Consider the following 15,437-nt stretch of genomic DNA (forward strand, 5'->3'; position numbering starts at 1 on the left):
GGTCCGCCCCTGCCCTTTAGGCCACGCCCTAGCCCAGGTCACCCCCACACACACACCTCTGGTTGACTCCAGCTCCTTAGCCACTTCCCAAGTCCCTGCTCCGTCGGGCCACGCCGTTAGTTTAGGCCACACCCTCAACCCCTCTCGCTGCCCCCGGCCACCCTGGGCTCAACTCTCACACCTCTCTCTGACGGCGCCTCTAGCCCCCGAGCCACGCCCCTGATGCGGCTTTGGACACCTCAGGCCACGCCCTCCGCACGACTCCTCCGCTCTACTCCTTGGCAAGCCTGGGCTCGGCTCCCGCGCTGTCCTCCCAAAGCCACAGCCCACGCTCACTCCTCCGCACAAACTTACCCCTGCCGTGCCCCGGACCCCCCAGCCACAACTCACCACTACCCCAGCCGCTCGACAACGACTACACACAGACTGGCCCTCCAGGCCCTCCCAGCCTCTCCCAGGCCAGGGTTAGAGAGGCCGTCGCGTCTGCCTGGAGTTCATCTCAGGCGAGCGCTTTGTGGCTGCGCATGCTCTGAAGCAGGGAGAAACGCAAGGTGGAGGGTTCCTCAAGCTACCCGTTTTCCCAGGGCCTGGAGGGAACCTCGGCGCACTTTCAGTGAACTCACTCAAAGGATGATCACTTTCTTTCTTTGGCCAAAAGCTTTATCATTAATGCATGTGAAAACCACAGAGGGGAAGCCAAGCCTCCTGTGCCAGGCTCTGCGACCCACTGCTTCCATAATTATTTCCTGTTACACAACTAATGGAATTCACGAAATAAGTATGTTCTTTAAAAAAGTGTAGTCTTTTAGGTGATGTCTTTGAGGGACTATAATGTACCAGCGCGATTTTTATAGACGTATATATTTATAGTCAAAGAACAATACCCACTACTTTCAGATTTTAAAAAATGTGTGAAAGTATATTACCGAGTGAAAAGTCAAAATTGATTGGTTACATGCTTTTCAACCATTGAGAAGGTACTCTGTGCGGTGCTGCAACGGTGAGGATCCGTCATGCATGGACAACAGAGTGAGTGGACATTAGTTCATGGAAACATATTAGTACTCCCCATCATTTGTTAAATGTACCACTTTCTCTCTCTCTCTCTCTCTCTCTCTCTCTCTCTCTCTCTCACACACACACACACACACACACACACACACACACACACACGAAGCACCACGCTAATACGTTAGTGTGGAGGAGGGGTCAGAGGGAAGGCTGTCAGAACACAGTGTAATTTCCCCTCAGTTTTCGGGAAACCTAAAAGTGCTCTTAAGAAGTACACTAGTCTGTTAATGAAAACACACACCAAGATATTAAAAGTATCACTGGGTGGTGGAAAACTGTGAAGACTTTTTTTATTATTTGAATTTTTATTGAAACTCCTTATTTTTGACAATGAGCAAGTATGTTTAAAATAAAAGATTATAAATATAAACTATGGAAGATTTTAGAGACAGCCTGAGAGGCTAATATCAATGAAGGTTTGGTTTTATTTCTACTTTATATAACTAACGAAATCTGCATGAAGCACTTATAAATGAAGTCTATTTTAGTATTGTTAAAAAGACTTAGCAAAGGCTAAGTTGAGGAGGTTATTATCTCTTTAGTTAGCATTAATCTTATAAATTCGAGGAACAGATTTCTATTTTTCTTTAAAAACCATCTGTGTTTCAAAATATCTTTTCTGCTTGCCTGGAAACCATTATTAATAATTACATACAATGCTTTTTTGGGGGGATGAAGAAAACACTAGCAACCGAGTCCTTAGGAAAATAAAGCTGGCCTTCAGATGAATGGATTTCTGCACTGTCTTTCAGGCTTGACCTAAAGGCCTTCACTCCTACCTCCTTGTCTCCCAGTGTGACTAGCCCTGGCTAAGTTTTCACCATCTCTTCAGTCAAGGGACTGACAGTGGTATGACCAACCCTCTTGGCACTGGGTGGAGAATCAAAACTTGAGCCCATATAAGACACTTGTTACTATCTTAGCACATATAGGTGCTTGATAACTGTTCCTTTAGAAAAAAACAAACATTTTCCTTACAAGCTTATGGGATAAAACATATTTCTTTTTGGTTTTTTTGAGACAGGGTCTCACTATGTAGTTGAAACTGACCTGGAACTCACTATGTAGCCCAGGCTGGTCTCGAACTCACAGCGATCCTCCTGCTTCAGCCTCCCAAGTGCTGGGATTACAGGTGTGCGCCACCACACCTGGCCAGATTTTAATCATGTTAGAAGGAAGGATAGCTCAAGAGAAACATGATGAAAAGAGGGGCTGGGCTCTAACCTCTGCTCCTTCGCTAGCCATGTACACTTCATAAGTACATTGCCCAAAACTCTAATTCTCATCTTCTAATCTGTTAAATGAGAGATTAGGACCAGCAAACTCTAAATTTCCTTTCATTTCCATCATTCCACAGGGAATCACAATGCATCTAAGTTCAAAACCAAACAAAACCAAGTGTTCTATAGAGACCACTTTCTCTGCCCACATGGCTGGCCATTTCTCAGCCTTGCAAACAAAGCTGACATCTGCATTCTGTTCTTCCCACAAATGGGAATTCTCAGGGTATCTTTGATCTTTTTTACTCTCCTGATCTGCTCCTGATTCTCAGCTCTGCCTAGCATCTGAAACTCTAACAGCAGCCAATTCAAAACATTCACCCCAGATTCATCCTCACAACACTGATACTTCTGTAGGGGAGTGTCCTGGGATAGAAATGTCCAACTTTCACAAAGTCTAAGGTGCCCACCCCCGTGCATACTTAATAGCATCTCAGGGGTTAGAATCTTTCTCTAAATGTTTACTGAATGTTTAATATGCTATGTGCTTTACATTCATTATCTCTTTAGAGCCTGGGAACAATTATACTGTTCTCCTTCTCATTTTGTAGATGAGGAAAAGAGTTCAGAGAGGAAAGTGAAATTCAGAGTAAATGAGTTGCTTAAGGGTGCTAGTCAGCTATGGAGCCAGAATTTGACCTCTTGTTTCTGCTTTGAAGCATGCAGAAAGAAGTACTGTGGGTCCCTTCAAGGTTCAGGAGAAGCACAGCTGTGTTCAGTCTGCTGAAAGCTCCTGTCTGCCCCCATTCAGCAAGGGCTTCTTAAAAGGGACCAGGGAGGAAGGGAATTTCCTTGCTCTGAATTTTAGGTTTTCTTCTTTGAGGATCTTTTATATTAAAACAATACCAGTCTCTGCCCCACCCTCTACTGACTGGCATGAGAAACCCAATAGGGCATGTGCAATAACCAACCTAATTTACTAATTTATTAACTGCACAGAAGGTTCATGCTCTTTTAACCTTTCTATCCAGGATGCTGCAAAGAGCAGTCTGGGGTCAACTGTAATGCCACAGACCATGATGTCTCTGACCTGGAGACAGTAATTTGACATCTGGACCTGGCAGAGGGGAAAAGGAAACAGAGATTGAGAGCACAAATCGTGATCACATCCTCTGGCTGGCTTTATCAGTAACATAGCTGCCATTTTATCTTCATCCACTAGTCTCCAGTGTAGAGTTCAGTTGTAAAGGTGGGAGGGAAAGGAAGGGAGGTTAGTTGGTCTTAGTTGGTCCACAACTGTCCCTGCAGTAGAAGACCCAAGATCATGAGCCTCTTCATGTAAGCTGTGTGGAAAAGAACATTCCTTATGCAGTGTCAGGAAAGTTCCTTATCTTCGCTGTGATGAGCTCCTCACCTGCGATGCATGATGCACTGTGGGAAAGGTGAAATATGACAATGTATGTAAAATCCTATATCAGTGCCTGGCTCATAGTCACATACTCAACAAACAGTGGCTGTCATTAGTGATTAGAATGGAGAAGGTGAGTTGACCATCTTTTATCCCATAGTTCCTTAAAGCAGATATCCCCCAAACTTGAAGCTTCTTGGAGTGACAGAATAATGTTTGGCATGTATCAGATTCTCCTAATACACAAGAATCTATTCAGGGGAGAGAATCTATTTGGGCAAGGAGAGGAAAGCATTGTCCTTGCCCTTTTTCCTGAAAGGGCGGGCACAAGGCCACTGGGTCTAGAAGGCACAGAAGGGACCTTCCAGAGTTGGGCACGATGGTGCAGGCCTGTGATACCAGCACCCTGGGAGACTAGGAGGATTACAAATTCCAGTTCCACTTAAGCAACTTAGCAAGAGCCTATCTCAAAACTTAAAAAATGAACTTGGAAAAGGCGCTGGGGGATTTAGCTCATTCACCAGTAGAGTACCTCTGAATTCAATCACCAGAACCACAAAAAGGATTGGTAGTGGGGGATTCTGGGAGCCAGCTCCAGGTTGCAATGTGCAGGGTTAGCCCTTCTGCCCAGGGGAAGGGATGCTTTCATCCTGGGGTTAGGAGGGACACAGATGAGCAGAGCAGTCTTGGGAAAGAGACAACAACAAGCAGTGTGACATTATCCTTACATTACAGACTCTGTAGAAAACAGAATGGTGAGTCTTCAAATAATTAAAAATAGAATCTCCATGTGACCTAGCATTCGGCTTCTGAAGGTATACTGAAAACAGGGATGGAACACATACTTACACAATAGGCTCAGAGTAGCACTGTGTAAAATTGCCTAGAGTGAAAGGAACTCATAGTCTGTGGGTGGATAAATGGATAAAGAAATGTGTCATGTACATACAAAGAGACATTACTTTAAAAAGAAGAAATTCCAGCACATGCTGTACCATGGATGAACTCGAAGACATTATTATGAGTGAAATAAGCCATAAGCAAAAAAACCCACACACTGTGTGACCCTGCCTACATGATACACCTAGAGTAGTTAAGTTCAAGAGATCAAAAGTAGAATGGTAGCTTCCAGGGGATGAGAGGACAAGAGATGGGGAGCTATTTAATGGATACAGAGATTCAGTTTTGCAAGATGAAAAGAGTTCTGGAGATGGATGGTGGTGAAGGTTGGACAAAATGCGAGGGCACTGAATGCCACCAATGTGCATACTTAAAAATGGTCAAGAGGGTAAATCTTGTGTTGTATATATTTTGCTGCAGTTAAAAACAGATTGTCCTCAACTTTCTAACCTACAGGCCAGAATTCGTGCAAACCAATCGGGGTTGAGGGGGAGACACAGAGGCAATTCTGTGCCTACACTACTGAATTCCAGCACTGTTTCAATGGCTCTGTGGCCTCTGCCATAGTTGGATCTTGAATGTGCCCCAGAGGACCCTGTGTTAATGTTCTGATCCCCAGCCTGTGGTGCCTTAGGAGGTGGTAGAACCTTTGGGAGGTAGGGCCTGATAGGAGGAAGTTGGGTCACTGTACCCTGGAAAAGTTGGAATCCAAACCTTTCCTCTGTCTCTCTCTGTCTCTCTCTGTCTCTCTGTCTCTCTCTCTCTCTCTCTTTTCAGATCACTACAGAGTCACAGACTTTCTCTGCCACACATCTTGCCATGATGTGGCACCACTGTCGTGCTACAGTCCCAAAGTGATGTGGCCAAGGGGCCAGGAACTGAAATCTCTAAAACTATGAGCCAAAATAGACCTTTCTTCCTTTAAGTTGACTTATCTCAGGTATTTTGTCACAGTAGCAGAAGTTAACACAGCCCCCAGCCCCTTTCATACTGGCACAGAGGAGGAGGGCATCTCTAAAGCAGTTTTCCACCAGTGTACTTTCTGTTTGCTTTACTCAAGTACCTCCCACAGTCCTGTCTTCTTTATTAAATTTTCATGGTTGATACCCTCATCTAACAATTTTGGTTTTATTACTTGGACCCCTTCTTTTTTGGGGGGTACTGGGGATCTAACTTGGGACCTTGTGCTTGAGAGTCAGGTGGTAGAACCATGGAGCTAAATCCCCAGCCCTGGACCCCTTCATCTTTACACAGTACAAACACCCTTAGTGCTCTTCAGGGACAGAATTTCTGCCCTTTGGTTGAAGTACTGGCGTTAAAGGCAGACAAATCTTAGACAGAATCCATGTTTTACTTTTGCTAGCTGGTTGGCCTTGGGACTGTTGCTTCTGCATCTATAATAAAGAAATAGTAATACTCTGCATTGTGGCAGGATTAAATGAAATAATCTATGCACACAGTCAAGTCTTGCCTGACTTATAGAGAATATGAAATAAAAATAGCCACTAAGAGTACACATACATGCAGGCCCAGGTCAGTCTATGAACTGTGTGGTCTTTATAAATGCTCACCTCAAGTTCACCTCTTTGATCACTTCCTTGACTTTCCTTGGTAGCATTAAATACTTTATTTGTTCTAACACCATCAGATCTGAAACACACCTGTTATTGCACCAGAAAGATCATGTACACTTTGAGGACAGTAATTTTTATAACTTTATTTACTTTGGGATTTTTCATAGTATTAGGCTCAGAGTAAGTGACAGATGTTCAATAAAATAATCAAAATAATAATGGATTGTTAATTATTGTAATGTGTTTAAAAGTATATTACATAAAGAGTGCTATATGTAAAATAAAAATAAATAAAAAATAGTTCTCAAAATCAGGGATCTAATGATCTAGGCACACTGCCAGTTCTTTTTGGCTGATTTTTATGTTTTGTGCTTAAAACAATAATTCCTTTCAACTTTAAAATTCTAAACAAGCACCTCATAGCCACCATAGCCCACAACTGTCATTTCAGATGGATCACGTGGCCTGTTTTGAATTTCACCCCTGACCAAACTCCTCCATTTAAAAACCCAAGCTAATTCTTTTCTTTCCTCACCAACTTCAAGCCTGCAGAAGAACAGATGGGATAGAATAAGATGATTTACTGTTTACCTATAAGTAACTTTCTCATAAGGGAGGACATGTTAAGGGGAAAATGATGATATGGGTAATCTTAAAACAGACAGTTACAGCACAGATCAGAACATTCACTAAGGAACATTCACAGCATACCTGTAGACCTAGGTAGTGGGTGTGGGGTAACAGAGGGATGTGCTGGGAAAATGAACTGAAATGCTGGAGCTGTATTTTGGGAAGTCTAAGTAAACAGTGGTGAAGGAATACATTTGACCAAAGTCAACTGGAATAGCCTTTAGAAACTCGGCTTCTGGCCCCTTCTAGCCTTACTTCATTGTTTGAGATACACAAACTGAACCTGAACATGCTTCAGAATGAAACTGGTATTGTTTACAAGCAGTAAAACTAAAATGGCTTGTCACCATTGTGGTAGCTGCCATTCACTGAGCCATACTGTCATCTTTACCTGCGTTCAATCTGCACAGGTTATGGAAGCAAACCACTGAATTATAAGCCTATCTCAGCAACTTGACACTCATGTGACTTAGCCTCAGGGTTTTAAATTGAGGTATAACTAAGATGTTGTGAAGCATATAAATTTTACATTTAAATGTGAGTGAGAGAGGATATGTGCATATGAGAGAGAGAGAGAGAGAGAGAGAGAGAGAGGATGTGGTGTCCATGTCTTCGTGTAATCCTTTTTCCTCAATGTGAAGTCTGCAATGAGCACTACCCACAGAACAAGTCCAGGTGATAGGAAGTCACTGCTGCGAATATGCTGTGTTGTATAAGATCCTGTCTTAGCAGACAGATGGTAGAGTCTCTCACTGAGGGCTGGATAAAGTAAGTTAGGGATCTCAGTTGTATATCCCGCAACAATAAATTCTGCTGACACCAAGAAATGAATTTTCAGATGAGAGCACAGCCCAGGCCACACCTTCAGTGCAGCCTCCTGAGAGTCTGAGATAAGAATTCCCGGAAAATGAGAGGATAAATGTGTGTTGTTTTACTGCACTAAGTTTGTAGCAATTTGTTCCACAGCACAGAGAAAAAATACAATATCAACCTAACCACCATTCATATCAAAATACAGAACATTTCTAGCTCCTCAAAAAATTCTCTCTTGTGCTCTCCTGGTTAGCAGTGCCCACCACCCCAAGGGTAAACATTACTCTGACCTCTATCACTGTGGATTACTTCTGTTTGCTTTTGAACTTCATATAAATGGAATCATATGGTGTATATGCTTTGATGTCTGACTTCCTTTCCTAAACAGTATGAGATTTATCCAAGCGGTTCTGCGTAACATTAGTTCATTCTCTTTCCTGCTGTAATGTAGTCTACTGTTTGAAAATGCCATGCCCTACGCTATTGTTTGTGGACAATTTGATCCTTTCTTAAACTTTTGGTTGTTATGCTACCATAAACATTCTTGAACATGCTTCTAGTAGGAAAAAAAAATCACACTTCTTTTGGGTATATTCCACTGGAGTGGCATTGCAGTCATAGGGTTTGTATATTTCTGCTTTCAGTAGGTACCAAGAAGCATTTTACAAAGTAGTTAACACTCTGACAAATGGTAAAGAAAGTCTGTGTTCTATCCTCACTATGAGCATTTTCTCAGCCTGTTTTCTCCTTAGAAGAATGGGGGTAACAGTAGTGCACATGCCCCAGAGATGTTGCTAGCACTCAGTGAGATCATATAGACATTTTTTAAAAAGACTTGTTTGAAAAGTGGTAGGTGTTTATTTCTATTTTTCTAGCCTGGTCACACAGAAGTGGCTGGGCTGGGGTTCAAACCTCAAAGGATGATTCCAAACTCCATATTCTTTCCATCATACTCATCAGGCTCTTTCTAGTTATTTTTAGTAGCTATCAATATCCATAAATATTTCAAAATTATCTTTTTTTTTAGACTGTCCTCCTGCCTAGATCCTCTTAAAGTATGTGTTTTTCCCACACAACCTAGAAGATAAATAGAACGACAACTTGACAACATGGAGAGTATTTGTGACCTTTAGAATCAAAAAATGTGTACACTCCTCATTGTAAGTTACTGTGGATCATTCCTCCTGCTGGCTGTCTTCACTGCCTTCTAGGGGGAAACAGAGGAGGAGGAAGTCAGTACACACATGTGACAGGTGCATGTGCGAGAGAGGTGGGGCATGGTGGGGCTTGGGGGAGGGTGCTGAGTCCTTAACTGGGTAAGGACCTGAGTCCCATATAGACTCACCTGTGCCTGGTTTATGCCTCGTGTGCTGTGCTCTGAATGTCTGTATCCACCATCATGAATGAGATTAGTGCCATTATTATAAAAGAGCTGGAGGGAGCCCATTTGCCCCTTCCATCCTGCAAGAACAGAGGAAAACATCTATGAAAAAATAGGCCCTCACTAGACAACCAATCTATTGGAATTTTGATCTTGAACTATTCAACCTCCAGAACCATAAGAAAGTAATAAATTACCCAGCCTAAGGTACTTTGTAATAGTAGCCCAGGTGGACTAAGAGAGTGTATTATGGGCTGATTGTTCGTGTCCTGCCAAAATTAATATTGAAATCCTAAAGGAGATGTGGCCTCTGAGAGGGATGAGGTCATGATGTGGGTTGTCTCATTTGTGGAATTAGTGCTCTTTCATTAAAGAGATCTCAGAAAACTACCTTGCTCCTTCCAACATGTGAGAGCACAGTCAGCCCTCGTCAGACACCAAATCTGCCAGCACTTTCATGTTGCACCTGTCAGCCTCCAAAATCCTCAGAAATACACATTTGATATTTAAGCCATCCCAGCTAAGGCCTTTCTATGGTAGCAGCCTGAACAGACTCAGCATACATCATGCTTTGCCTGGATCTGCTACTCCTAAAGCATTGCATGACCTTTCCAGAATGAAACTTTCTTTGAGAGCTGGATCTCATCTCAACAGCAACACACTCCTCTTTCTCCCTTTGCTTCCCTCATGCTGGGCCATGTGCAGTACCAGTTCATTAGTATCAGTAAAATTAATCAAACACAAAATGCTTCATACAGCTAAGATGATACTCAGGGAAATGTTAAGGCTTAGATCTAAAACGTTCCCCCAAATTCTCATGTGTTTAGAAGTGAAGCTTTCAAAAGTGATTGAATCATAAGAGTCTGAATCTCTCCGAGTAGATTCATCCATGGACAGATGACAGTGTGATGGCATTATTGTGCAGTGACAGAAATGGGAGGTGGGACCTAGTGAAGGGAGGGGATTATAGTTGTGTGACATTAGGGACTGTGTCTGGACCCAGTCCCCACCCGCCTCCTCTGTCTCTGCCTCCCCTCCCTCCCGCCTTCCTACCATGAGATGAGCAGCTTCCTCTTTACCCTTCCACCATGATGTTCTGCTCTGCCACAGGCCTAAAAGCAATGGATCCAGCTGATCATGGACTGAAACTTCTGATATTGTGAGCCAAAACAAACCTTTTCTCTTTGGTTCACCTCAGGTATTTTATCACAGCAATGGAATGATGACTAATATAGAAAAAAAAAGTAGTTTATTAAATACCTAGTATATGCCAGGTTCTGTTTCAAGCATTCCACTTATTTTTATTCATTCAGTCTTTACAGTAACCCTACATGGTGGGAACTGCCAAGATTTCTATTTTACAGATGTGGCAGCTGAGGCCCCTCTGTGGAAGCTGATGCCTTGCTTGTAGCTGGTATTCAAACCAAGACAGCTGAGCTCCATCCCTCACCTCTGATAGGAATGTATCTCAGTAATGGGCGTTGCCTCCCCCTGATTTAAGCAGAACAAAAAACATGGGCTTAAAGACTACTAAAGAAACAAAGAACGGTAGATATTAACATGCTCTTAAAACTACAAGAGAATGGTTCTCAGGAATAAAAAGAGTAGACAAGCTAATGGAAATAGGTGAAGAGACATTAGAAGACAAAAGATAAACAACAAGCATGTGGGATTACTTACTGAAGTTCTGAAATAACCTCAGATTATGCATAGATCTGTGCACAACTTGAAATGTTTATTCTGAGTCTCCAACTTTTAGGTATATTAGTGGTTATTTCTATTTTCTTTCAAATAAAGTGCTTGAGATTTGATGATGAGGTCTCATTATTAGTGTTGTTATTGTCATCTAGGGCATGATGATTACATACCAGGCACCATGTTACACATTTCATTTTATTGTTAAAACCACCTTATAGGAACAGTTTATCATTTTCATTTTACAATGGGAAAACGGAGGCAGGAAGAAGTTACACAAATGGCCTTGTGTTCCCAGGTGCATGTAGTTGGCAGTGCTGAGATCCAAGATAGGCAGGGGGTGTAGCTCAGGGATAGAGCATTTTCCCAGCTTATAAGAAGCCCTGAGTTCCCCAACATCATATCACAACAGAGCAAAATGAAAACTTGAGGACTGCCTGGCTTTCAAAGCCTTGGTGAGCCTACTGTGGGCATTTGTCTGCTGAAGGAGCCATGACCACATACACAGCATAGGAATTCCACGCTACTGTAGGACACCCCCATGTCTGGAGGTCATGGCCGGGATGCTCTAAACCTGCTTGAAGTTCAATATTCTCATGAGTGAAATGACAAGAATTGTATTGCTTCCCTGGATTACTGTAGGAATGGATCAAAATCTGACAAAGTCCTGAAGAACTCTTCAGTAGGGGGTCTTGAAATAGCTAATACTATGTGTCAACTTGGCCGGGCTATGGTGCCTGTTTCATCAAATACCAGCCTAGTTATTGCTGCAAGTTCTTTTATAGATGTCAATAATGGGTAAATCCATTGACTGTGAGTAAAGTAGATGACCCTCTATAATATGGAAGGCCTTGAGAGTGAAGATTGAGGTTGCTCAAAGAGAAAGAATTGTGACCTCAAGACTGAAATATCAACATTTACCTGAATCTCCATTGTGTTGGCCAGGTTCATGTTTTAGACTTGCCAGCCCTTACAATCTCAATCTCTCTCTCTCTGTCTCTATCTCTCTCTCTCTCCCCTCTGATCTATAAATTATTTCAGTTCCCCTTATCTATGAGGAATATATTCCATGACTCCCCGTGGATGTCTGAAACCACAGTACCAAACCCAATATATGCAATGTTTTCTTCCATGTGCCCTGCAGTGCTGCCACATAGTCCCAGTTGCTTCCATATTTTATGCTCTGAAGCCTCCTTTGTATCATTTCTTTGCTCTGTAAAATAAGGATCACTTGAACAGTAGCACTACACTCTTACAACTGTCTGATAAGGGGGATGAGCTACTAAGTGACCAAGGGTAAGCAGCATACAAATGTGGACCCACTGGAAGAAGAGATCCCTGTACAGAGCAGGACAGCGAGAGACTTCACCACCCTACTCAGAACAATGTACAATGCAAACCTGATGAATTGTGTGTTTCTGCAACTCCCTGTTTACTATTTTCCAACTGTGGTTGACTGTGGGTAACAAGCTACAGAAAATGAAATCATGAGGAAATATGTACTGTAAGTCTTACTGGCTCTGTTTTTCTTGGTGACAAGTTTGGAAAGCCTTCCAAAAGGAGATCCTGCTAAACAGGCCTCCCCCAGAAGTACACGCGCACTGTCAGAGTTATCTAATACGATTTGAGCACCATGATGCTAAAGATCCAATAAAATGTCACGAAGGCTGCAATCTTCTCTCTGGTGAGTGTCAGGAGGCGAGTTAGGCAGCCACATCAACTGAGGAGTGCTGGGTGGTGTAGGAGCCATGGGTACAATGGTGTGCTCACGCTGAGTGTATGGAGAAATGGGGGCTATTCAGAGAAACTGGAACTGTGGTGGGAGAGCAGAAGGAAGCAGAAGCACATTACAGCTGAATTGCTTCCCCCAGGCAGGGCCTTCTTCCCTCCTGCCTGGCAGTTCTGAAACTCACTCCTAGAGCGCCACTCCTCACCTCCTGCATAAGCAAGTTTAAATTTCCTAGACCATCCATTGAGGCCCATCACAACCTGGCCCACCGACTTTCATCTTACTCTGAGCCACATGCCCTCCCATGGGGCCTTGGCACAAACCATACTGTCCCTCTGATTTCTCCTAAAATACACTGAGAGTTTTCCCACATGTGAGAAGCTACTTACGGTGGGCTTTCTGCTTGGAAAGTCAGACTTGCCATTTTGCTTCAGGCCATTCAAGGCTATTGCACCTTAAAGGCTCAGTGTATGCATATATCTTGACCCTTCCCCAGTGGAAGTAAATATCTCTTCATCTTTCTTCCCTCTAGTCCTTAGGATCATGTATTTATTTTCAGCACATGTGAACAAGATTCTTGAGCTCCTGGTGCCTAGTGTTACACTTAGTATTCACTAGACACTTAATAAATATTGTTTGTGTTAAGCTTAACTGGAAAGGATTGCCTTAGGTTGCTGTAACCGTATCTGTTATCGTACAACTTTTAAATGGCTGAACTGAGGATCAAGTCTAAGTTTTTAGCTCCCAATTCAGACCTCTTTATGCTACTGCACAGCTGACACATGTCCTAGCTTCTGAGGTGCCTGGAACAATCCCTAATTTCTGAGGAGGTGGTGGTAGAAATTTAACAGCACAGAATCCATGGGGTCCTCTTCCTAGAGCCCACCCTTAACCAAAAATTGAACACAGAGTTCTCATTGACTGAAAAGGAGGTCCAGGGACAGAAGACTGGTGAAACGAGGGTGACTGCAGTCACAGTAAGGGACACATTTCACCTCAGGCCCACTTGAGTGTGAAGAGGAATTACTGATGTTGCCAACCTTCACCACCTCCATGGTCCCCTGATGTCCCCTATTCTGTCTTGGGCTGGTTCTGCTCATTCTGGTGGAACCTGACTAAATTGATTTCAGGTCACTCTAATAGGGGCGGTCAGAAAACCACTTGTGGTGATGTGAAATGACACAGTGGGAAAATTCAAATGGGCACAGACAGGACACCCCTTTTCTTTGTCCATAGCTTCCTCTTGTTCCTTTTCTGTCCCACTCCTTTCCTCTTTTGGTGCCAAGACATTTGGTTTCATCCTGTCCTCTTATGCATGCCTTGATGACAAATAGACACTGTCTCCCTTTCTCTCCTAAATGCTAATCATAATTTTAACCTACTGGAAATGTTATCTATACAATAAGCCTAACATTATATGTTATTATACAATCAAAGCCCCCAAAAGCAGGTCTATTTCTCATCTGTTTTAATATTTTCAGCAAACAGAAAGCCTAGTGACTCAGTTTTGGCCATTGCTCTGGCCTGACTGGCCTGAGGCCTAGCTGAGTGTCACCTTGGCTAGCCTGCAGGAGTGCACGGGTTAACTTAAACCCTAGCCATCCCTCTGGGTCTCTGAGCTCCTTGTATTCTCAGTCATGAATCATTTTACCCCTTTGTCCAATATGACATTCAAATCTTCCTTCTGTTGCTGTATTTGTAGATGGGGTTTACATTCCACCATGGCTAGTCACCATCCCTGATTCACAAAGTCCTCTCTCATGTGGCACACTGAGTGGAGCCTTTCCCAGTAGAGATACTCATGGAAACCATAAATAATAAACAAGCAGCTCTCATGAAATTAATAGTGACTCCTCTGCCTGTACTGCCCCCACATCCCCTCCCTGCCTTCCCCAAGCCATCCAGATTTCTGTGTACACACATCCAGGGCTGGAACAGTAGGCTCTTGTTGATGTTCTTTTGCTTCTTTGGTTGGTTGGGTCCATGAAGCCTTACGTACCTAACTGTCCTGTGTATGTAGGCACAAAATAAAGTGAAGTTATTTGCTTTCAGACATTCTCATCTCTCTTGCCAACTTTTCCCTCTCACTTTCAGCCTCTACCTCATCACATTAGAAGTCGCAGTACAACGCACTGGTCAGAAGGTTTCTCTGGAAACCTGGAAACAGCATAACTAGGCCACAAAGCTGCAGTTGATTGATTTCTTCTAATGCTGCCAAGATAGGTTGCACAGCACAGAGTTGTGGTATAGGTGAAGGATTGTGCCCTGGTGCCTCAGTCTCCACTGTGGCAGAGTTGAGGTGGTGGTGCTGGCCTGGTGGAAGATGACCAGCTCATTGAGGGCACTGCCCTATGGTTCACATTGGACTCTGCTTAGTTCTTGTGGAGAGGAGTAATAAAAACAGCAAGTCTTGCCCTTGTGTCTCTGGCTTGTGATCCTTCCCTCTCACTGGCACTCCCATCATGATGCCATCCACCATGATGTGAACCAGGCGAGGCATCAACAGAGCTCAGTAAATGAAGCTGCTGGACTTTGAAGCTTTACCTGCTCAAACTATGACTGAAATAAACTTCTCTTCTTTATAAAGGATTCAGCCTCACCTGTTTTGATATAGCAACAGAAACCAGACTAATATTTCCAGTCTACTTGTTTTCAGTTGTATACACATTTCTACTCTATTGTGACACAAACATTTCTGAAAAACCAAAACCCAACCCAAAACAAAACAAATAAAATACCTCATTCTGTACACTTGTGCACCAAAGATAACAGGGCCCTGGAGAGAAACAGAACACAGGCAGACTCCTCAAAGCCTTACAATTTTATTGCCAGAGCCCTAGTGTAATATTAGCAATCCTACCCAAAACATTTATAGAGTTAGAAAGCAAGTGTGATTCCTAGTTAAAAACAAAACAAAACTTGAAACAGCAAACAAAGGACTTTATTTTTTAAAAAGGTGGGAAGCCCCCATGATTCAGCCATTCTGAGTATATACCAAAAACAATTGAAGGCAAAA

The 15,437-nt window shown here is 43.0% G+C and overlaps 1 protein-coding gene across 1 annotated transcript in view; it reads right to left on the reverse strand.

Annotated features, from left to right (window-relative positions):
• Nucleotides 1–9,077, reverse strand: part of LOC104850514 — a 71,950-nt gene extending 62,873 nt beyond the window's left edge. Inside the window, exon 1 of the mRNA XM_033759861.1 lies at nt 8,962–9,077. Within this exon, the coding sequence (XP_033615752.1) occupies nt 8,962–9,063 (102 nt within the window). The 5' untranslated portion in view covers nt 9,064–9,077. The remainder of the gene's footprint in view (nt 1–8,961) is intronic.
• Nucleotides 9,078–15,437: the final 6,360 nt, after the last annotated feature.

Source organism: Fukomys damarensis, unplaced genomic scaffold (genome assembly GCF_012274545.1).
Source record: "Fukomys damarensis isolate Sample0158 unplaced genomic scaffold, DMR_v1.0_HiC HiC_scaffold_38, whole genome shotgun sequence".
In the NCBI taxonomy this organism is placed as follows: domain Eukaryota; kingdom Metazoa; phylum Chordata; class Mammalia; order Rodentia; family Bathyergidae; genus Fukomys; species Fukomys damarensis.